The sequence below is a fragment of the Poromitra crassiceps genome (genome assembly GCF_964638095.1).
Source record: "Poromitra crassiceps genome assembly, chromosome: 3".
Taxonomy (NCBI): Eukaryota; Metazoa; Chordata; class Actinopteri; order Beryciformes; family Melamphaidae; genus Poromitra; species Poromitra crassiceps.
The window spans coordinates 75,879,854-75,903,251 of NC_139625.1; the positions used below are offsets into that span (position 1 = coordinate 75,879,854).

At 42.3% G+C, this 23,398-nt stretch overlaps 1 protein-coding gene across 1 annotated transcript; it reads right to left on the reverse strand.

Annotated features, from left to right (window-relative positions):
- Positions 1 to 8,371: 8,371 nt before the first annotated feature.
- LOC310773774 (E3 ubiquitin-protein ligase TRIM21-like) lies at positions 8,372 to 10,813 on the reverse strand. Its single transcript, XM_083633724.1, has 2 exons — positions 10,740 to 10,813; positions 8,372 to 10,204 (listed from the first exon to the last, which is right to left on the reverse strand). The coding sequence occupies exon 2, from the start codon at positions 10,200 to 10,202 to the stop codon at positions 8,568 to 8,570; it is 1,635 nt and encodes a 544-aa protein (XP_083489850.1). The 5' UTR covers positions 10,203 to 10,204; positions 10,740 to 10,813; the 3' UTR covers positions 8,372 to 8,567.
- Between the last annotated feature and the right edge of the window lie 12,585 nt (positions 10,814 to 23,398).

Sequence of the window (23,398 nt, forward strand, 5' to 3'; positions counted from 1 at the left end):
ATTACACTTCTGGCAGCTCCACCGTCACGGAAAAGCACCAGAGTAATCCTATAATACATTTTAGAATACTAGCAGGATACTCATCCCTGTGTGACTTGGCCCTTTAGTCAGGCCTCGCTCACAGAGGTGACATGCAGCCTCTCTCATAGCCCTTGCTGATTACAACTCAGCTCACCTGCGTGCTGCTCCAGAGTTCACTGGCTGATTTAAACTGCGCTCACCTGTGTGCTGCTCCACTCTGGAGCTCTCCATGGATGGTGCTAAACCTGTGTTGAGGCATTTTAGCCGCTAATTAGTCATTTTTGCCCATTTAGTCGGCTCTAATTACGTATTTTCAGAAATCCGGCTCCGTTAGGTCACCCGCAGGGGTGCTCTTTACCAGGGGCGGTTCTAGGCCTTTTTTGGGTGAGAAAATAGTCTCAGCCCACCCAAAAAAAAAAAAAAAAAAATTTTTTTTTTTTTTCTTTTTCTCTCCAAATCCATGGTGGTCATTAGTAGCAGTTTCTGTTAAAATTATCTTTATTTATTATTTATTTTTGCTTTAAAACTATTTTTTAATTTTCTGCTTAACTCATTGAGTGCCAGCCACTTTTGGAGAACGGACGCTCCCAGTGCCAGAGTTTCAGAGCGTTTTCAGTGATTTCTCGAGGCCCACAGAATATTGTGTGATATTACTATGTAAACACCGAACACGCACAAAGAACGAGGAGACTCTATTGTATCATCAGCAAAAAAAAGTTTATTGATACCATTTTCCGTTCTTTAGTTATGAGCCGGAGAAGATAGGTTGTTTTCAGCAAAAACAGGCGTTTCAAATTAGAAGCTGAGATATTCAGCCTTTTGTGAAATGAAGCATTTCAAGCACATTCACTGACTCTGAAGCTAATATTTTCTGACCTGAAACATCTGAACAGCACCCACACACCCCTCAACTCCAAACTCCTCCTCCGTGGGAGTGTCTCTGGTGGCTCTGCTCGCTCTGCTGGCTGCTGCGTGTGTCAGGCGAGTCTCTGCTGCCTGCTATGGCAGGCTCTGCTGCCTTACGGATCCACGTTCGGATGGCGGCCGCTCGTCGGGGGAGTCTGGATCGGGCTCGCGTTCGTCTGCGTTTCTGGGGTTTCGGTTGTGAGCTGGGATGAAGCTGCGTCTGATTATAGGCTTTCTGCTGCGCGTTTCAAAGTGCGCTGCACCCAGTCTATTTTCGGAGCGCTCAGCCTTGTGCGCCGGCTCCCAGCGCGACACTGAAAAGCCAAACCATTCTCATGAGAATGGTTTGGCTTTGGTTTTATTTTCTGGCGGCTAATCGTGTGGAGAAACTATGCAGCAGAGACAGAGGGGCTCATTTGTGGGAGCGGATTGACTGCTGTTCGCAGCTAACGTTGGCTCCAGGCAGCCAGAGCAATCTGTGCCGCTCTGGCTCATGCATCGGTTTCTCTTTCATCACGGGGCTTTTTCTGCTTTTTTTCCTCAACTTTCTCTAATCTGGAGAGCACTGTCGCCACCTAATGGGTCCATAAAATAGGTTATACACCTTCAATAGCTACAATATTTTTACAGGAGATGCACGAGGCTTTGATCCACGTCCCACCGTCAAAAAACGCAATTGACGACTTTAGTCGTCTTTGGCACTCTACGTTACTATTCGAATTGACGACTATACTCGTCCTTGGCACTCAATAGAGTTAAAGTTCATGAAAAAAAGTGGCATTCTTGTTTTTCCCCACAATAATTTCATAATACCATTTGTAATGCCACCGTTGTAGTGCTGTTGTTCAAAATTAAAGTACATTTTCTCAGATTTATTGGTGTCTTTCTAGTCACACAATTTAATAGTCAGTGTTTCCCATACACTGATCTATTTGTGGTGGTACACCCTATATAGATTTTGACCCCCACAAATACTGCCACATATTAATTTCAACTAGTTGACTGCAAACTCCTGCTTTAGTGCTTACAGTATATTATTATCTTGTCGGAATTTTATTCCAGCCAATAAGTTAGGAAGTTCCCTTTTGATTTAATTTTACTTTTGTTTTGCCTACAAAGCAAAATGTTACTTTACTTGAAACTCCCCTGAAGTGATTTTGGTATTATGTATGCAAGCATAATTCTACCATAAGTAACCTGTATGCAGAATATATATAGTATATATAGGGAAACAATTATTTTTTCATTGCTGTAAAACCACAGAACGGTAAAGAAGATATTGATGTGTGTAGTTCTTCATAGATCTAGTCTCTTCATTTTGATCTCAAAGTGCACCAGCTTGATCCATTTTTACTTGAAACTCTACAAAATTTTCTTCCGGGGGGGCATGCCCCCGGACCCCCCTAGGGGTTCAGCGGTCCATGACCTTTGGGTGGGCTGAGCCCACCCAAAGGTCTGATGCTAAAACCGCCCCTGTTTACACTTCCTGAAAGATTCAGCCTGATCGCATGTAAAATGGCATAGCTGTGGCCGAACACAATTCTGCTCACTCACTCACTCACTCAGACACTTCCCATTCTTATTATACGAGGGATCAGCCGAGCAGCATTTTTGTAAACAAACCGTGGCACTGGGTGGCAACGGCAATGGAACCCTATGGAGCCCAAGTGGCACGAGGGTGAGTGTCTGACTCTAACCGGCTAACTCTGTTTACATTTTAAAAACTGCGACAATTCACACAACTTTAACACGACATGTTTATACATCAAACTCTTGAGCTCAAAATATAAGCGATGTGATGTATAGTTTTTGAGATATTAACGTTTGTTTGGCACAACTCATACTATTAACTGCCGCGGGGTTCCGCATTTCTGGGTGTCAAGGTGTCAAGTGACGTCACACTGATTCTACATAAATATCACTGCAAAACTTTAAGCTATAGGCTAACTCCTGCAGCTCCTAAACATAGCCACAGAAAATATTATGATAACACTATAGGAAATTAAAAAAAGGCATTGTAAACTCAGTTACAAATGATTATAGTGCTAATCAGAATCAGAATCAGCTTGATTGGCCAAGTATGCACACATAGAAGGAATTGAACTCTGGTTTGCTTTGCTCTCATACTCACATAAAAAGAAAGAAAGAAAGAAAGAAAGAAAGGTATGCACAAGTTAAAAATAGGCAGGGCGAAAGTGGTGTAAAGTGTGTGTTTTAAATACGTATATTATAATGTACATGTACGTGTAAGCCACACGGGATCGTAAACAAAGGCTTATACAGATATGTCTCCAGATATTGCGCGGTTATATGCCGATCGATGTGAAACATTGTAGACAAAGGCTTAAATACAGATATGTCTCCAGATATTGCATTTATATGCCATGCCATGCAATGTGAATGAGACTTTGAGTCAGGTATTGCACAGTTATTTCCCAGAAAAACGTACATCAAATCGTGTGTGCAAAGTTATACCAGACTAGGCATAAGCTAAAATGGGATAAATACAGTACCAGAAGATCAGGTCACTCTTAATTAAATTATGAGATACTATATCACTGCAACAATATTATAAGAATATGAGAAGAAACACCATAGGAAATGAAAAAAGAAACATACAAAAAATTACCTAATGATGTGATGTCATCAGTGATGTCAGTCAGTGATGATGTCATCAGTGATGTCATAACTTCAGTGATGATGTCATCAGTGATGATGTCAAGTTCCAAACCAGGGGGACCTAACTCACAGGGGGGTCCCCATCGGTCCACTAGTATCTTATAATTAGAGAAGTGTGCATGTGAGTGAGTAAGCAGAATTTTGTAAAGAGCACCCGTGCGGGTGACCTGATGGAGCCGGATTTTTTAATTAAGTGCCCTGATTACCTAATGATGTGATGTCATCAGTGATGTCAGTGATGATGTCATCAGTGATGTCATCCTTCCAGACCAGAGGGGCCCTAACTAGTCAATGTTACTAGTCACTGGGGCCGCATTTTGCCCATTTGTGCTCTAGAGTCTTGTATCACTATTATATCAGGAGATTAACAAGAAATTACCAATCGCAACGGGAGAGAGGGTTAAAAATAGGGAGACTCCTGCGAAAATCAGGAGTGTTGGCAGGTGTAATCTCCAATGTGTGGCCCTTCGCTTACTTGATGTAAGTCAGTATGCGCCTCTGGAAAAAAGGTTGCCCACGCCTGATCTAGATAGTAATGGAAGATCTATGATGTGGATCACTTTGCCCCATAGCCACCATTTTGGAAAAAACAACCTAGCTTTGCAACTCAGGCTAATCTGTAGCTACGTGATTCACATGATTTTATACATTGGCAAATCACCAATATGGATCATACTTATTTTTAGACCTGGATACATTTGCCTTGACTTAACAGTGATTATACCTGACATGCAGAAAAATTACTTTGACAAGCAAAAAACAGTTTTTTATGTAAATAAGTGCTAAGCACTTCTTCCATGTGCATCTCTCCAACACAGTAAAGCTGCGTTCACACCGACCTATTAAAGTTTTTCGCTGGCATCGAGTTTACATACAAAGTCAATGCAAACGAGCGATTGAGCGTATATTCGCCCGGGAGAAAAATCGCTGGACGTCCGAGCGACAGAGACAGAGCGATAGGGAGAAAATACGCTCGTCGCTCCAGATGAAATATCCCAACTCGAGCGAAAATACGCTGGCATCAGTCGCTTGCTGTTCAACGCGGATTGGCTGCCGTGTGAGAGCGAGTCAAGGATCACACTGGCTTGGAACAAACCGCTGGTTTATTGTGTGGCAACAAACCGCATTGACAGGCTGACAGCTGACATGAAGTGAAGTCTGTACTACCGGTATGGAGCTCGTGTTAGGAGCACGCTGATAGGCTTAGCTTGTAAACAACGACGGTGGCTCGTAGTGGACAAACATCATGACATTGCTTAACGTTATAGCCCCCACATGTCCGTCAATTCGTGTGCCTGTTGATGAGCGATTTAAACAGAGCGACAGAGCGATTCCAAAAGGTTGAATCAAGCGACAGAGCGAAAAATAAATATCTCGTGTGAACACAGCTTTAGATAGAAATGATGGGTGCTTCCTAAATTCATGGTCACATGAACAAATGTGCACGGTTGCCTAGATACAGGGGGTGGATCAACTTACACAGTGGCTCATCTTACCCCACTCTCCCCTATAAAATACAGTGGTTCTCAAAGTGGGGGTCCTTGAGGGGGTTCCAGGGGGTCCCCAGCAAAAAGGGGAATCATTTGTTTTCACTATAGCCTAATTCCATCCATAAGTAACAATGACAGCATGTAGGAAACAACTAGTTTAGTTAAGCAAAAATCCTATCCGATGGGGGACCATGGGACAAAATCTTATCAATTGGGGGTCCATGCAGGGCCGTAACCAGGGTTCCGAAATAGGGGAGGTCCAGCAAGGGGAGGCAGGCGGCGCCGGAAAAAATTGAGTCCCCCCCCCCCCCTTTTTAGCCATATTTAGAGTAATATATCATTTTAAATCAACATTAGGATTATACTGTTGTGATGTCATTATTCAGTATATTCTCTTTCATGTCACCACCTGCTTAGCTCTCCTGTCAACATAATTGTAACTAACAAACACAAACTGTTTTAGCCAAATTCATATCAAAATGACACCTACAAACACAGGTACACAACCCAAGCCGTACACAACACACAAAGTCATCATCGATAATAAAAAAAACATACAGAGGGACATTTATTTATTGCTGATAGGAACGATTGAAAAATAAAATAAAATATATTATGTTGTTTTTAACTTTACACCACCTCTTTTTGTTACTTATTGGGTCATGAAACTGAAACCATGCATATAGCCACCTGCATACCTGACTTCGGGAGCTTGGCAATTGGCATCATGCATGATTAGCCAGTAGCATCCCAACGTGTCACACAGGTAACATTACTTAAGAGACAGACTAGACACTTACTTTCTTGGTTGTTGCTAAAAAATCTGTCAGTGTCACTCACTGTCTGTCGTTCACTCGCTCACTGTCTCGCAGCTCGCTCACCTTCAATTATCTCGCCAGGCAGACAGACAGTCATCACTCACCACCATGCTGCTGCTCTCTCGGAATCAAGTTACCGCGGACGCGGCATCAGATGACTTCCTGCCTGACCTGCCTTTCGTTTCAAAATAAAAGCGATCCCGTGTTTTTCATGCTTTTCCATGCAGATTGTTTTATTTTTTTCTCTGAAATATTAGGGGAGGTCCGGATCTCCCCGTCCTCATAGCTAGTTACGGCCATGTGCTTAACCCACCTTCATCCAGCTGGTGGTGCAGAGAAGCGAGGCTGACACGGATCCTGTCCCTAACGACATAGTATTGGGTGAATGGCTTCAGGACAGGTTAGTCATTCCCCTGGTGGTCACACTATGGTAGTGCCACCTCTTGAACTGCCCGCCTGCAGTGTCGTAGGACTACTCCCTGTAGATGATGCTGTCGTTCGGCAGAACCCCTGCTCGGCCTTCGGAGACAGTCAGGAGAAAACAAACACTTTTTATTGCAGTAAGACATTTCACTAATTGCTTAATTTCTTATCTACATATTAGCCCAGCAAACTAAAGCTGCCATGAAGCCAGCGAGCTCTAACGAGGAGGATTTCATCTCATCTACACAATCATTTTGTCATCATCTGGCATGTACTGCTTTTTTTAAACTATAGAGGCTCTCTTGAAATAACATTGATAGATGACACTCGCTAAAACTCTACATATTTCACCCAAAGGGCTATTTAGAATGAGCGTGTCTTTATATAACCTGTCAAAAATGATATGACTTGACTGTGATACTGTGAGAAGTGAGAGCTTCAAGCTGCACGTGGAGAGGAGAGGAGGAGCCTCTGGTGCTGGAGGGACAATCAATGTTTTCTCTTATTAAATGTCAACTTACAAAGAGCCCACATAGGAGTTTTGAACTCATAGTAATCATAGTAATGTACTAAAGAGCCACATAGGAGTTTTGAACTCAGTAATCATAGTAATGTACTAAAGGAGCATCCAGATATTAGGTTCTACCTGCTTCTTTTGTGGTGACAGGAAGAACATTGCTGGCCTCGCTTATGCTGCCGCCATCGAACATGTGGGTCCAGAAAAACATAATGAAAAAGCCCTTCTAGCCAGAGCCCCTGACCACAGTGTCAGCTGGTCTCAACAACAGGTCAGAAACCCCACACTGACATGGAACCCCCCCACCCCCACCATACCTTCCATTGTACAGTACTAGCTGTAGCTGGACTGCATAACTACATTAATGCATTGTAATAAACCTGGGTAGAAATGGTACTGCAATGTACTGAGGCTGTAATGATCCCACACATGAAACCGGGATTAAACACAAAAATCCACTTTATTACATTAAAACAAACTCATAGGACATGGGCAACCAGGTGAGGAGGTGAACAGGAAACTCATAGGACATTGGCAACCAGGTGAGGAGGTGAACAGGAGGGCAGATATGGCCAATGGGCCTGACTAGCCTCCTCAGAGCTAAAGAACATCACTCAACATGATATGAAATCAACTCACTTAACTTCTGCAACACAGCACAGTAATGAGCAGCAATAAAAGTCATTCTCATGCTCACATAAAGCACGACACACGTGTTCCTTAGAGATTAGACATCGCCCCCTGTGCCTCTCACCTGGAACTACATTCAATACAGGATGGTGTTTTTAGTCACTGAACCAGCCTGGTATGTTTGTGCACCCAGCAGCTGTACATTCCCCGAGTCGCTCAACGTCACTTCCTGGATGGTTACGGGCTGTGCACACCAGCATGTATTCTGTGCACACCAGCATGTATTAACGTCGCTGGTCGCTTGACAAAATAACTAGTTGTTGTCCTGCAGTTACAATTCACAATTCACAATTTATTAGAAGGATAACACCCTTGGGATGAACCATCTCGTTTTCGAGGGGGTCCTTAGGACAAATATACAGAAAGAAAACAGGTATTACATAAAACAAGCAATATACAAATACAAATACAATCACACATACACATAAGAAGCTCTAGTCAAGTCAAGTCAAGTTTATTTATATAGCCCTAATTCACAAGCATGTCTCAGAGGGCTTCACAGAAAGTATGTCTAGCTGATTCTAGCTAACACACAGTAACAAGAATATACAGAATAAAGATAACATTTGAACATTTGAAGAAAGCAGGAGAGTGGAGGAGGGAGGGAGAGGGAGGAGGGAGGAGAGGGGGGAGGTGGGGAGAAAATAGGAAATGTGGAGGAGGAGAGAACAGAGGAGGAGAGATGAGGGTGCAGGGGAGGGAGAGCCAGGGTAGGGGTAGGGTCTAGGGTTGGGGGAGGGGAGGGAGTAGGATACGGGCCCGGATTAGGGCGAGGGTGGGGAGAAATGGGAAATGTGGAGGAGGAGAGAACAGAGAAGGAGAGAAGCTCTCCCAGGCTATAGCCACTCCCCAACCCCCTTACATCTTATTACATATCTCCCTGAAACTTGGGGTACTGTGAAAATGCGTTGCTCTATAATTTCTGACACTGGCTGATATAGGCCTACATTAACAAGTATACACATTAGTACTGAATATGTACATTTGTTATTTTAAATGACTGAATGAAATCAAATGATTTGTCTAATCTCTGTGATTGACAGGAGAGATGATCAGAGGGGAAGAGTTTTTACCACCATAATTAAGACAGGGACTTAAGATTGGGTAGAGTTCCTCAGTGAAGGTGCAGCCACTAATGGAGTAGATAAGAACTGCAGCATCTACGTCATAAAAGGAGACCAGACCCTCCTCATAATTCACAAACACTCCCACCTTCTGAAGTTTGGTTTTCGGAGAGAGAACAAGACCACCAGAAATTTTGTACTCATTTTCATTCTTTAACCTTATAGTCCAGATGCCATGCGCGGGCGACGCTGTGATTGGTCCCTTCCTGTTGATTGATGCTCTGGCCACTCCTACATTCCATTCAGTCTTCCCTTTAACCTGAACCTCGTAGTAAAACTTTCCTGAAGAAAAGTTCTGCTTTCCTAAGACACACGAACAAGGAGAAAATCTCTCTGGGTTGTCTGGGAGATTCTTCTTTACATCACCATGTTTGACTTGTTTCCCATCATCAGACAGGATGAGAGAGGCTTGTGCTGTATCAGGATCAAGAGTCACATCCACTTCATACTGCTGGACCCTCTTCAGCTCAATATCAGCAAACAGCTTCTCCTTCTCTTTCCTGAGTGTCTTCTCCAGCTTCTCCACAGCTCTCCTCAGAGTCCCCTCATATGATGAGTGGACATTGACCTCTGTCCAGTCCTTGGTTTGTGGGAGAGTGTTGAGGGATGGGAAGCTTTGGAGGAGGTGGAGGTGGTCTTCAGTGCGTGAGAGCTTCTCTACCTCAGTGCGTCTCTTCATCAGCTCAGAGATTTCCTGTTCCAGCTCATTGATGAAGCCTTCAGCCTGTTTCTCTGTTGTTTTCTCCTTCTCTTCAATCGTCTCAATGAGCTCAGCCTGGCCTCTCTGCACAGACTGCATCAGAGCAGTGAAGACCCGCACACTGTCTGCTATCTCTCTGTCTGTATCTTCCTTGCTGAGCTCTACTGACTGTTTGATTTCCTGAATCTTCAGTCGTCTCTCCTGGATCATCTGCTGAATTTCAGCCTCCGTCTTCCCCAGCTCAGCCATCTTTCCTTCATATTCTTCTTTCAGAGGAACAAAGTGATGTGACCTGTGATCTGACTCAGTGCAGAGCACACACACACACATCTGGTCCATCTTGCAGAACAGCTGGAGCGGTCCATGATGATCTTTACACATCCTGCCTTCCAGGTTCTCCACAGGATCGATCAGCTTATGTGTTTTTAGGCTTTTGATTCTCTGATGAGGCTCCAGGTGAGTCTCACAGTAGGAGATCAGACACACCAGGCAGGACCTCAGGGCCTTCAGTTTGGTCCCAGTGCAGATGTCACAGGGAACTTCTCCTGGTTTGGCACATGGTTGGTCTGGGCAGCTGCTGGCTTTCATCTGAGCTGACTTTCTGAACTGAGCAGCCATCTCAGATATGAAAGTATTGACCCGCAGCTCAGGTCTTGTGTTGAAAACCTCTTTACACATGGGACACTGGCACTGACCACTAACATCCCAGTGCTGTGTGATGCAGTTCTTGCAGAAGTTGTGTCCACATGATGTGGTGACTGGATCAGTGAACACATCCAGACAGATGGAGCACAGAAACTGCTCTTCAGATAGGAGATTGCTGGCTGCAGACATTCCTAGACACCAAAATATGAAATGTTAACATTGTAATACATACTTATTGAAAGATACATCGTAAAAATTATTCAAGTTGTATTATTGGAACAATAGCAAACATTTATGTAACCGGTATAAGTAGAAAAAAAACAAGTCTAAGAAGGGACTCCACTAGTGTTTCAACTGAAAAGAAGTGCTGGATCATTTCAAAAGTGAAAGTGTGAAATAACAGCAATGTGAAATTACATAGCCTGATTATTGAATGAAAATACATTAAAATGATTAAAGTTGGTTTAAAAGGAGACACTGTTGGATTGTCAATAATTTAGCTTTTTACAAGTTGAACACCTGTCCTACCACTACTTAACTCTGAAAATATATGGCCCAAATAACAGCCACCACGGCACATCCCACCTACAGGAGTAGTCTTCATTTTACTTTATTGAAATCTTGTCAGTAGGCTACCAAATGAAAAGGTGAACATCCTAGCAGCTCAGCCTATATAGTTCATTGTTGTATTCTTGCTCTCAAACACAGTAAATGTGCTGTACTCACCTTTAGTTCGATGTTCTACGAGGAGAAACAGACTTCTCTGGACTGCAAAAATGCTGTTGCTTTGACTTACTTTCACTTCCAATTCCGGAATGTGACGATGTTGAAACTGTTTCCAGTGTTGCTCCGCCTCTAGGCTCTCTCAAAGGAGAGAGCAAGACACATTTGACAGAAGACAGCATACATTTAATTCATTTGAATTCAAGTTTAAAACTCACTGTCATTGTCCCAAAATGTGACATTCTTCTTCTGTTGTTAAATGCAGTTTTAAAGAACACACTGAAATACAAACTGATGAAGACTATAAATCTTTATTTAAGAAAAAACAATGACACACATTTGATTTGTCTCAACAGATATAAATCCAGCTGTCAATCATCCTACCAGGTACATTGATGTATAACAGGAGCACGTTCAGTGAGAGACTGATTCCACCTAGATGCAATACGGAGAGGCACAGGAAATCATTCCTGCCTGTGGCCATTGGTCTATTTAATGCCTCTCTTAAAAGAGCACCTCGGAGACGCTCAGTCTCCCTGAGACTGAGCCAGCCGATAGGTTAACTGTGCCTGGCTGAGCCACGTGTAACGTATAGGGCAAGCCGACTTAATATAAATCACGTGCAATATGTGCAATATGTCACAGGCAATAATGATAATTGACACGGAATGTATACTATACTTACTCTACGTATTGGTATTTTGCTACTTAGACATTCTACTTATTTTGTGCTTTTGCTTCTATCGCATTTACTAGTTATTCTATGCTATGTTGTGTTTTTCTGCTTATTGCTTAATATTGCATTTACTACGGTTTATTTTTATTTTATTTATGCTATGTGTGTTCTGTGAGCGAGCTACTGTAACTTGTCCCAATTTCCCCCCGGGGATCATTAAAGTCTTTCTGATTCTGATTCTGATTCTGATACTGTAATTTATTTATTTTTGGATTTTTTTTTATTATCAATCATAACTAAAACATGTTAATCTGAAAATGTTCACATCAATCACCTCAGTAATGTTTTCTATGTGCACTCCAGAGAGTATCAAAAAGATGTTTGTTCTTTTTAAGAATGGCGTTTACCTGTTTTTGCAAATGAACTCTTCCAATATATGATGGCTCAGAAAAAGAAGGTTTTCCAAATAAATGCAGTTTAGTTTGAAAGGGTAGTAAAGTCGTCACAGGCAGAACAGTCACTATGCTCAAACCTGATTGGCCAGCTACCCTAATTAAAAGGAGGTCAACCTGCTGAGTGGAAACTTCCCAGTTCAAATTTTGCAAACTTGCCTGATTTTCTTTAGTTTAGTGAGGGAAGCCAATCAGGCCAAGTTCTGTTGTGGCACGCTCAATGATAGAAAGGATTGCTTTTTTCTAAATATGGATCAAGTACAGTATGTATTTAAACAGAAATTTGAATTTCTTTAACAGAGCTCTTTTAACCATCTAGTCCACAGACGATAGTGGCCAGTTAATTCTGAAATTCACCACCTGATTCCACTCATTTACCATGCAGCCATTTCTGAAGAAGTGGCTAAGGGAGGAAAGCAAGACTGACTTATCATTGGTTATGATACATTTCTTAGTGATGGTTGAACTAGCATGAGACAAGACAGATAAATAAACAAACAAATAAATAAATAAATAAATAAATAAATAAATAAATAAATAAATAAATAAATAAATAAATAAATAAATAAATAAATAAATAGCAGTAGCAGTTGAGAAGGGGTCACTCTGAGTACAGTAGATAATGAAGAAAAACTACAGAAAAAACTACAACAGCTACTACAACAACAACAGCAACAAAACAGCCTCTGAAATACATACCTGCATGGAGTGAAACTTGCAGTGTTTTGTCTCCAGGTTGTGGGAGCAGCAGTTGAAGTCGTCTCAGTAGTCGTAGCTGTTGAAGTTGTGTGAACTTGGGAGAGACAGACAGAAAAAGAGAGATTTTCCCATCTCTGTAAATATTCACCTCACCTGACATCACAAAGAGAACTGAAGCAGCAGAAACTTTTTCACCTTTAGATTTGATGGTCCATGGTCTAATTTGTGTCAGTTATAGGGGTCCTGCCTCCTGACATATAGTCCATGGGCCAAGGCAAAAATCGGTACCACCTGAGGTGACCGCACGATTTTGTTATTTTTGTCTTCCTACATGTCTCTAGTTTATATTTTGGTATGATAACCCTGCCGATTTGGTAGCTTAAGGATAGTTATCACTCTGTAAACAAACCTACCCCCATATAAATGACAAAACCCTGATTTCTGTGTATTAGTCCAGATGATATGTGAAAATGATGTTCCCTTTTTCGTAAAAACATGAAACTTGGTACGCTTATAGTTTGGGCCCCTGTACATTTTCAGAAATTGAGCCATCGTAAAAATGCCTTGTGGCGGCCATTTTAATTCTCCCATAAGCAAATTATGTAGTTTGCATCATATCTCCTGAACCACACATGCTAACACTGAAAAGGAGATGTCTATCCCAACGTTTTCATGGTCAAGGATTACAATGATACCATATAGAACATCATAAACTGTTAAAGTGACTAATCAATGGTGAATTTGATGACGTTGTGAGAAGGAAATGACAGTATCTGATAACCGATGCTATAACTTCAAAGCCATGACCATTCTCTGGCTAAGATGTTTTGATGAGTGATTTGACTTATATAGACCTTTTGTTAAAATAGCGCCCAGGTCCATCCTAAAGATCCTGGGATTTTCTTTGCCAGATGGCCAAATCCAAGATGGCCACTGGCGCCATGTTGAAAAATTGAAGCACATAGAATAATGTATGAAGACACTTTTCGGTGTAAGTCAACCACGAGGAATCCGATTCTGACATCAGTTTGACATTATGGCATCATTTTGACCCAGAATTCCAAGATGGCTGCCATCCAGTATTGTGGAAATGTAACTTTTGAATGGGAAGGTATACTGTGCGTTTGGGGTTTACCACAAGGAAGGAGATTAATAATGGTGGATGTTTTGGGAGTCATTTCAGAATTATGTTAACTGAAAAGATGTTAATGTCAACACCCATTTTACCTTGGTACTGCTGTACCAACTACCCCCAGGATTTCTTGCAGTAAAATATTTCATGAATGTATGACAAGATAACTAAAATACCGTAATTCTTCCAATAAGCGCCTCCACTCTAATTGCCGCCGGGTCTTCCCTTTACCGCCGGGTCCAAATTGATTTAGCATAATAAGCGCCTGACTCTTTTTACCGCCGGGGCCGCAAATGGAATATTTTTTTGGTTACCGTTGTTATTGTTGTTTTTGTCAAAACTGCCTGTACCTACCCTCTTGTGTGTGCTAAGTACTATCTCACTGGTTTAAACTGCCTGTACCTAGCCTCTTGTGTGTACTAAGTACTATCTCACTGGTTTAAACTGCCTGTACCTAGCCTCTTGTGTGTACTAAGTACTATCTCACTGGTTTAAACTGCCTGTACCTAGCCTCTTGTGTGTACTAAGTACTATCTCACTGGTTTAAACTGCCTGTACCTAGCCTCTTGTGTGTACTAAGTACTATCTCACTGGTTTAAATAAGCAATTTGATACTTTACGTTTTTGCTGAGCAGGCATTTATGTTAAAAAAATAATAACCGCCTGGCTCAATTATGGCCAAATGGAAATAACCGCCTGACTCTAATTGCCGCCGGGTCTTCCTTTTACCGCCGGGTCCAAATTGATTTAGCATAATAAGCGCCCGGGCCCTTATTGGCAGTTTTACGGTAAGCTCTTTTTATTAGCTGTAACTTGAATAATTGAATAATGAAACCACTTAAAACATGGCATATGATCAGATTGAATTCTGCCTCGCTATAGATTCTGAATCATTAGATTCCGCTCATCATCTTTAGCCAAGTATGCTGTGTCATACCGGTCGATCGCACAGATGATATGTCAACATCACCATGGCGGGCAAGGATAATGGATGACACCTTGTGGATGTGGACATAGTCCGACCACTTGTATGGGGTGCCATCTTGTGTCTGCCGATCTCTTGCAGATGGAGTTGCCATCCTCTAGATCATGCCCATGTCAACGAGAGTGATGTAGGGTTTTTGCAGCCCTACAGATTGGAGATAGAGCTTCTAGATGAGCTTGCTCTTCTGCGTCTTCCTGTATGTGATGTTGGAGTTGAATAAGGCCACACATTCATCAAAAACACAATGTTCCAGCAACTCATGGAGGTTTACAAGTTGACCACAACCAGGTCAATCACTGCCTTGGAGCGCTCCACTCCATCTCAGCAGCTCCTACCTTGAGTTCCTCCCCAGGTAGTCTTGCTTGCCAGACTCCCTCCCTACAACGGCAGAGTCTGGCTGCTAATACCTCCACCCTGGTATAGGGGGAAAGGGCTCTGTTTACCTTTACAACTATCCACCAAAAGTATCAAGCAGGCCTGCTTCATTGCACAATCCAGATCCAACCGTTTTCGGCATGAACGAGCTAGCATTGTTGATGTTGTTTCACAGTGGCACGGGTATTTGAGATAGACAGATTCGACACGGAGGGACTGAAAACAAAATCCATAAATGGTCGCCACCAGTCATTCAGAGCGGGTTGGAGCATGCATGCAGGGAGGAGGGTGGAAGATGATTGTGATGCTGCAGACACAAAGTGCCGCTGTGTGTAAATTCAGCTTGAGCAGGACCCTGGCCATTCACACCAGACGCACTGCTTTGCTCCGCGCCGGTGACAACTTGTACTGACTTCCTATCTGGCTTCACACAATCACTCGTGGGTCTCGCACAAAAATAGATCAGACGCCGAAACAATCTCTGCATGGGGCGAGCCGGCCGCATCACGGCTGGTCTGACTGAACGGTCTAATGTGCTAACAAGTGCGCCAAAATGAAACTGGCTGCGCTTCCAGATGCTTCGTCACTTCAGCGTCTGGTGTGTTTGCACCTTTTCGCATCCATTTTGAGCCATGCCTGCATGCATGAGTTCAACTCCTTCCCGTTTGACCTGGCCTCACCAACCCTCCGCACCCTACAGTCTGCCTGCCTCTGATTAACTCATTGCAGACTTAAAATCAGCCCATGTTGCAGGAGAGGAGATGTTGTCCAGATTCTTGCAAGACCCGGGGGCCTTATCTTCGCAAAAGCGATAATTTAGTGTTTGCGCTCTTTAACGCCGCGCACAATGCAAATTGGGGGCGTGCACAAGCCGATGCCTGTCATAATTTTACTGGACATAGGCGTGCCACATGCCACACCAGGCGTTTCTGCGCAGAATACGGGGCAGCACCTCTTACGCGCTAAATACTCTGCTGCGCTTGAGCGCACCATAATCTCTGTGCTGCGCAGCGCAGAGTAAAATTCCTTTTGGATATGTCATTACATAAATTTGCTGCTAAAATTGGGTATTAGCAGATAATTCAGTGAGGCAATCAACTATAACCCACTGAGAAACTTTTATCACATCGCAAAGAGGGAAATTAATTGAGAAAACTTGTTGGACAATGGACATAGGCTATTCACCTTCACCTATCCCATAGTCTCGCTGGCCAGCCTCCCCTCCCTAGCGGGAGAGGAGTCTGGCGCCGCAGGTCTCCATAGTGGGATTGCGATGGGCGGCGCTTAGCGGCAGTGCCCTTGGAAAATAGTTTCCAACAATCCAACTTGCCCTTTTCAGCGTGTAGCAACGAGCTAGCGTGTAGGTTTCTGCAGTTAGCTTGCTAGCTAGTTAGCATTGTTGTTTTCACTGAGGCGGCAGGGCACTATTTACAGCGACACACAGGGAGGAGGGAGTGGAAGCTGCTCTGATTGACGTGGTCGGAGCCAATGACAGAGTTTGTAGACATCCGGCAGCCACTGAAACAGTCGCTCCAATGGGGAGCAGATGTAGAGCAGGGAAGGGCTTATCCCAGTTGCCTGTTTCTGTGGTGCCAGACTCCTCTCCCAGTAGGGAGGGGAGGCTGGCCAGCGAGACTAACTAAATTATGAAATTACCCTCAAAACACAATAATTGTCATTACTAAACCATGTTTGGTAGGCATGGATTTGCAATTAAAATAGCTATAATTGATTGATTGATTGATTGACTTTATTTGGTGATAAAAAAACAGGACATAAGACAACATATCACCGAGGATAAAAACACAATAAAGCCCGAAGGCTTATTTCCATTGTGGTCCCCATGGAGACAAGACAGACAACGTAAATACGTGTAACAAAGAAGTGCAAGTGGGAACATAAATTAAAACTAATACAACTCCATTAAAAGATAAATTACTAACTCAGTTTATAATTTACCAAAATAAAAAAATAAAAACTAGAACTAAACATATCAATCAATAAAATAAAAGACCAGCTATACCATAAATAAATAACCAATTCAAAAACTAAAAAGACAGGATAAAACGGTTTAAAGTGCGGATGTTTGTAACCATTTTTTTAAGCCTTTCTTAAAAGTGCAGATAGACTCACTCAGTTTCAAGCACGAAGGTAACATGTTCCATTGAGTCGCTGCATTATATTTGAACGAGTTCCTCCCCATCAGGGTCCTAAATCTGATAGGGATGAAATCAGTAGAACTGCCTCTCGTAGAATACTGGTGACGCTCACTCACACAAGAAAAGTAGCTTTTAAGATACATAGGAACAAAATTCTTAACAATCTTAAAAGTGAACAGCAGCTTGATATATAAAGTGCGCTTCTCAACTGTCAGCCAATTAAGACTGTCAAAGTGAGCTTGGTCCAGGTGGGTACGTGGATGGACTTTAAGAATGACTCGAATCAACTTGTTTTGAGCCGTTTGTAATTTGTTTTTGAGTTTCTGAGAGAGACCAGTATACCAGCAGATGGCAGCATAGTCAAAATGACTCTGAACAAGTGCAGAAGCCAGAGAGTGAAGGACTGGACTGGTGAGAAAGGCAGCTTTCCTGGCCAGAAACCTGACATGCATGTTAATTTTGCCAAGGACTTTCAGAGCCATATACTCACCTGATAGGTATTTGTCTAAAATGCAGCCAAGGTAGCTTACCTTATCCTTGGCATCAATTTGAATGTCACCAATCTTGATGACGAGACCGGGCGATTTAGACAATTTAATTCTAGAGCCGAATACAATGGCCTCTGTCTTACCTAAGTGAAGAGACAATCTGTTGTCGGACAGCCAGTCACAAACACTCTCTAGCTCTGCACTTAAAGCTTTCTCCACAGCAGATTTCTCCTGGTGCGACACCATTAAAACAGAGTCATCAGCATAAAGAAACAAATTACAGGCAGGAGAGGTCGCCGCTCTAAAATCATTAATATATAAAAGAAAAAGCAGGGGTCCGAGGATACTCCCCTGCGGCACCCCCCACCCCATTTCTTGAACTTCAGAAAGCGTTCCGTTAACGTCCACCCTTTGAAGACGGTGGGTAAGATATGATTCGATCCAACGTAATGCTAAAACACTAAAACCCATTGCTCTGAGTTTAAGAATTAAAATGCCGTGGTCTACAGTATCAAACGCTTTCTGAAGATCAAGCAACACTAAACCACAAAACTTGCCTGCATCAACTTCCCTCCTAATTAAATCAGTGAGGTACATCAGGCATGTTTCAGTAGAATGGGATTTCCTGAAACCTGACTGCCACTCATATAAAATCTGTTTCTCTGTAATAAAGTCATTGATTTGTTGTAACACTAGATTTTCCAAGACTTTAGACAGAGAACATAAAATCGATACAGGCCTGTAGTTGTTTGGGTCCCTTTTACACCCTTTTTTAAAAAGAGGAATCACTCTGGCTTTTTTAAAACCCACTGGCACAGTTCCCGACGTGATGGATAGGTTCATGATGTGGGTGATGAAGGGCGTTATCACCTCCGCAGCATCATTGAGGAACCTAGCCGGCATCAGATCGAGACCTGTGCCTTTCGTAGGCTTCAAATTTTTAAGTTGTTTACCTACCTCAGCTTCAGAAACTCTGGAGAATGCCAACGAGCCTGGTTCAATGCCCAGCTGCCCATAGAAACCAGTCAGATGTTTCTCACCATAGGCCCCTGAAGGTAATGGAAGCTTGTCAACTAGCTGTCTAGCAACAGAGGAGAAGTGGATGTTAAGATGTTCAGCTACTTCCTTTTTATTGGAAGTTATTTGACCATTCACTTCTAGGCTGATGTTACTGCCACTGGTTTTAGTTTTGGTGCTGTATCCGATTTCTTTTAGGCATTTCCAGAGCTTCTTTGGCTCCTTCCTGTGCTCCAATATTTTCTCACTAAAGTAATTTTTTTTAGCCTTGGTGACCATTTGTTTGACCTCATTTCTCTGTTTTTTAAACTGTAATAAACTGTTGAGGTCCTTCTTAGTTTTATGTTCTAAAAGACAGGCATCTCTCTTTTTGATGGCCTCTAGAATATTTTCATCAACCCATTTCTCAGTTCTTTGTTTAATCCTAACAGTTTTTATAGGTGCTAGGATATCTAGAGTCTGCAGAAAAACAGCATTAAAAGCAGTAAGTGCTTCATCCACATCTTGACAGCAGAGAACCTCACGTAGATCCTGATTACATGAAAGTTTACCAACAAATACATCCTTATTGTAGTTCCTTAGGCTTCTTAATTTAACCGAGTTGTGTTTACGAAAAATAGGTTTCTTTATCTTCCTCGAGAGAAAGATGATGTCATGGTCACTAATGCTACTTCTAACAACCCCACTGTTGACGATACGCTCATGGTCAGTGACCAAAATCAAATCAATAATAGTAGCCGAGTTGCTGGTAATTCGTGTGGGGCTCTGTATCAGCTGTTTCAGATTGGCCGCTCTACAAAAGCTATCAAAAGCCCCATATAAAGTAGAAGTATTTTTAAGCATGTCTGTGTTTAGGTCGCCAGTAATGATGGACTCTGCATTTGTGATAAAATCCACACATTTACCTTCCAAGATCTCATAAAAGTTTGATTGAGTAGGGGGTCGGTACAAACCACCAAATAGAATTGGTTTACTTTTCGGAAGAACAATATCAAACCATACAGCTTCTATTTCAGTATGTTCAATGTCATCTCTAATATTAAAATCTAAGCTAGTTCTAATATAAGCACATACACCACCTCCATGTCGGTTCCTATCATTTCTAATTAATGAAAAACTGTCCAGTTCAATTTCAGTGTCCGTTACTGAACTGTCCAAAAAGGTCTCGGAGAAAAATAAAATATCAGGTTTAGATTCCAGAGCTAATAAACGAATTTCAGTAATTTTAGCGACTAGGCTTCTCACATTAAGATATAACACATGTAAACTGTGTAAACAAATTCACCATTGTTAATCTCCTTCCTTACTCTAAAAATGGTAAACCCCAAACACCACATACATATATGTTGCCATTCACAAGTTACGTTTTCATGCTACTGGATGGCAGCCATCTTGTAATTCTGGGTCAAAATTAACCGGTGTCAGAATCAGATTCTTTGTGGTTGGCTTACACCAAAAAGTGTCTTCATACATTATTCTAGGTGTTCTGGTTCAAAAGTAAATTTTTCAAGATTGCACCAGTGGCCATCTTGGATTTGGCCATCTGGCAGAAAGTCCCAGGATGTTTGGGAGGGACCTGGGGGCTATTTTAACAAAAGGCCCATAGAAGTCAAATTACTCGTCAAAAAATCTTAGCCAGAGAGTGGTCATGGAATTGAGGTTATAGCATCAGTTATCAGAAACTATGATTTCCTTATCACGTCATTAAATTCACCATTGATTAGTTACTTTAACAGTTTATGATGTTCTATATGGTATCATTGTAATCATTGACCATGAAAACATAGGGATAGACATCACCTTTTCTGTGTTATCATGTGTGGTTCAGGACATATGATGCAAACTACATAATTTGCTTATGGCTGAATTAAAATGGCCACCACGAGGCATTTTTGTGATGGCTTAATTTCTGAAGATTTACGGGGCCCCAAACTATATGCGTACCAAGTTTCATGCTTTTATGAAAAAGTTAACATGATTTTCACATATCATCTGGACTAATACACAGAAATCAGGGTTTTGTCATTTATATGGGAATAGTTTTTACAGAGTGATAATTATCAATAAGCTACCAGATTGGCAGGGTTATCATACCAAAATATAAACTAGAGACATGTAGGAAGACAAAAATAACAAAATCGTGCGGTCACCTCAGGTGGTACCGATTTCACCATTGGCCCATGGACTAATTGCATTGTATCCTTCTCAAAACACCACTGAATTCACCAAAACACCACTGAATTCACCATTAACTATTCATGTGAACAGTTTATGATGTTGTATATGGTGTCATTGTGATCCTTGCCCATGAAAACATAGGGGTAGACATCACATTTTCTGTGTTATCATGTGTGGTTCAGGAGATATGATGAAATCAGGGTTTTGTCATTTATATGGGGGTAGGTTTGTTTACAGAGTGATAACTATCCTTAAGCTACCAAATCGGAAGGGTTATCATACCAAAATATAAACTAGAGACATGTAGGAAGACAAAAATAACAAAATCGTGCGGTCACCTCAGGTGGTACCGATATGTCAAAATTTCAGCCTTGGCCCATGGACTAATAGGCCTACATGAACAATTTTGAGAAATGAGAACCAATGCCATTAGATCAAGTATGAATAGGATACACAGAGAAAAATTAAATAAACTAAACTCAAACTGAATATTGAGTGAGTCCCCTAACGACACACAATCTCGTGAATAATACGGGAATCCTGATAGTACACCCCGCCCACCACATGCACAAACACGCTCAGCAGCCACTGAACCCACCGGGCTCCGTGCTGCTGAATGGCAGTATGCTCGCTGTTCTCTCCGGTGACGGTGACCGACGGTGGTGTGTGCACACTGGGAAGATGTAACCAGACGGAAAGACGTCTCGCCTCAATGCAATGGACTGCAATGCAATGGATGGAGCCGTGTGCGGGGAGGATAACCTACATCATGTGAACCAGGTAATACAATCAGCCACAGACCGCTGCCTGGACTCTGTGCATGCCGATATACAGGGACTGTCTGTCTGTGACACCCCGTGATTTCAAACGGAGAGGACGGACGCACGAAAATGCGTTCAAAAGTCAGCGTAATCCGCCATAATAGCACCAAAAACGCGCATTTTCTTCTATGCAAAACCCAGTTTCCGCTCCAATCCGGCTTTTACACGGATCAGAAATAGTTTTTATTTGTTATAGGTGCAGCATGCACGCCAGAATGCTCTAGTCTAGAGGCTTTGCAATGCAAAGCAGTGTGAATGGAGAGATGGGGTTTCCGTATCCTGCAGGGATTTAAGTGGATGCCAGTGCACTGAGTGCAGTGCAATGCAATGATGATGATGATGATGATGAACGTGTGTGCACGGAACTATGCAATCCTTGCACAATATATAACCCCGGCCTATAGTGTGTCTGTTGTGCACAATAGTGACTTTTTTTTTTAGATTAGATGAGATGAGATGATTCAACTTTGTCATTGCACAGAATGTAAACTGAGACAACGAAATGCAGTTAGCATCTAGAAGTGCAAAAGAGCAGTAAAAAGTGCAAAGCAAAGTGATGTAGGCAACAGTAATATACAGTATAAAATAAGTGGATATCTTCTTCTTAATTAAAATTGGCTAAGTGGTGGCTGTCTGGCGGCAATGTGTGTCACGATTGTGATGTCATCAGTGATGATGTCATCAGTGAAGATGTCAACAGTGATGTCACTCGAGCAACTAGCTAGCAACTAGAGAATTTACTTCTAGCCGCTTTTCCTCAACTGCAGCTGCCAAACATTTCAACACCTGGTTGTGACGCCAGGTGTATCGCCCCTGGGAGAGACTGACCTTACACCCTGACAGTATATGCCTCAGTGTACATACACTAGAACACAACGGGCAGGCACCATCCTCGCCCAACCACTGATTTAAGTTCTGGGGAGATGGCAGCACATCATAAGTAGCCCCTAGAATAAATCTAATTCTGCTGGCCTCCATGCTCCACAACTCTCTCCACTTCAACTTTCTCTTCTCTACACTCTCCCAGTTCACCCACTGTCCTTGCTTTGCCTGCGACACTGCCTTAGTACATCTTACTGCCTCCTCTTGCCTATGTACTTCTTCAACTACCTGAATTAAAGTTCACTGTAAATGTGCATTGACCCTGTTTTTATATCATCCTTGATCAATTCTCATGAATCATAGACCAGACTATATTAAAAACATAAACACAGTACACAGTGGCGTCTTTCATCATGCAGGCCAGCAAGCAAAACTGTCTGTCTGACCCACTGAGTCTGACCCAGGTCTGACCACAGACTGTCGGTAGAAAGAGACGCAAGATAGCCAAGCGAACATGATTGGATGAATGTTTGATGCTAGGCCAATCAGAGACAGAGAGGGGCGGGTCATGCCTTGCCTAGTATGGAACTTATTTTGCAGCCAGTGGAGTTTCCCCCTGCAGGCCATTTGAAGTCCACTACGAGCTAGCCCCTTGGAAGAAATGCTATAAAACAAGTAGAAACATAACTATTAATATAATTTCTTATAGGTTTTCATCATGTTATACTACTGTTTTGCTGTTGCAGCGAACTGAACTTCCTTGTGAGTTGAAGTATCGATCGATTGATCGATCGATCTATCTATCTATCTATCTATCTATCTATCTATCTATCTATCTATCTATCTATCTATCTATCT

Excerpts from the sequence above, each read along its gene's own strand:
- LOC310773774 (XM_083633724.1), bottom strand. The coding sequence starts at position 10,202 with ATGTCTGCAGCCAGCAATCTCCTATCTGAAGAGCAGTTTCTGTGCTCC.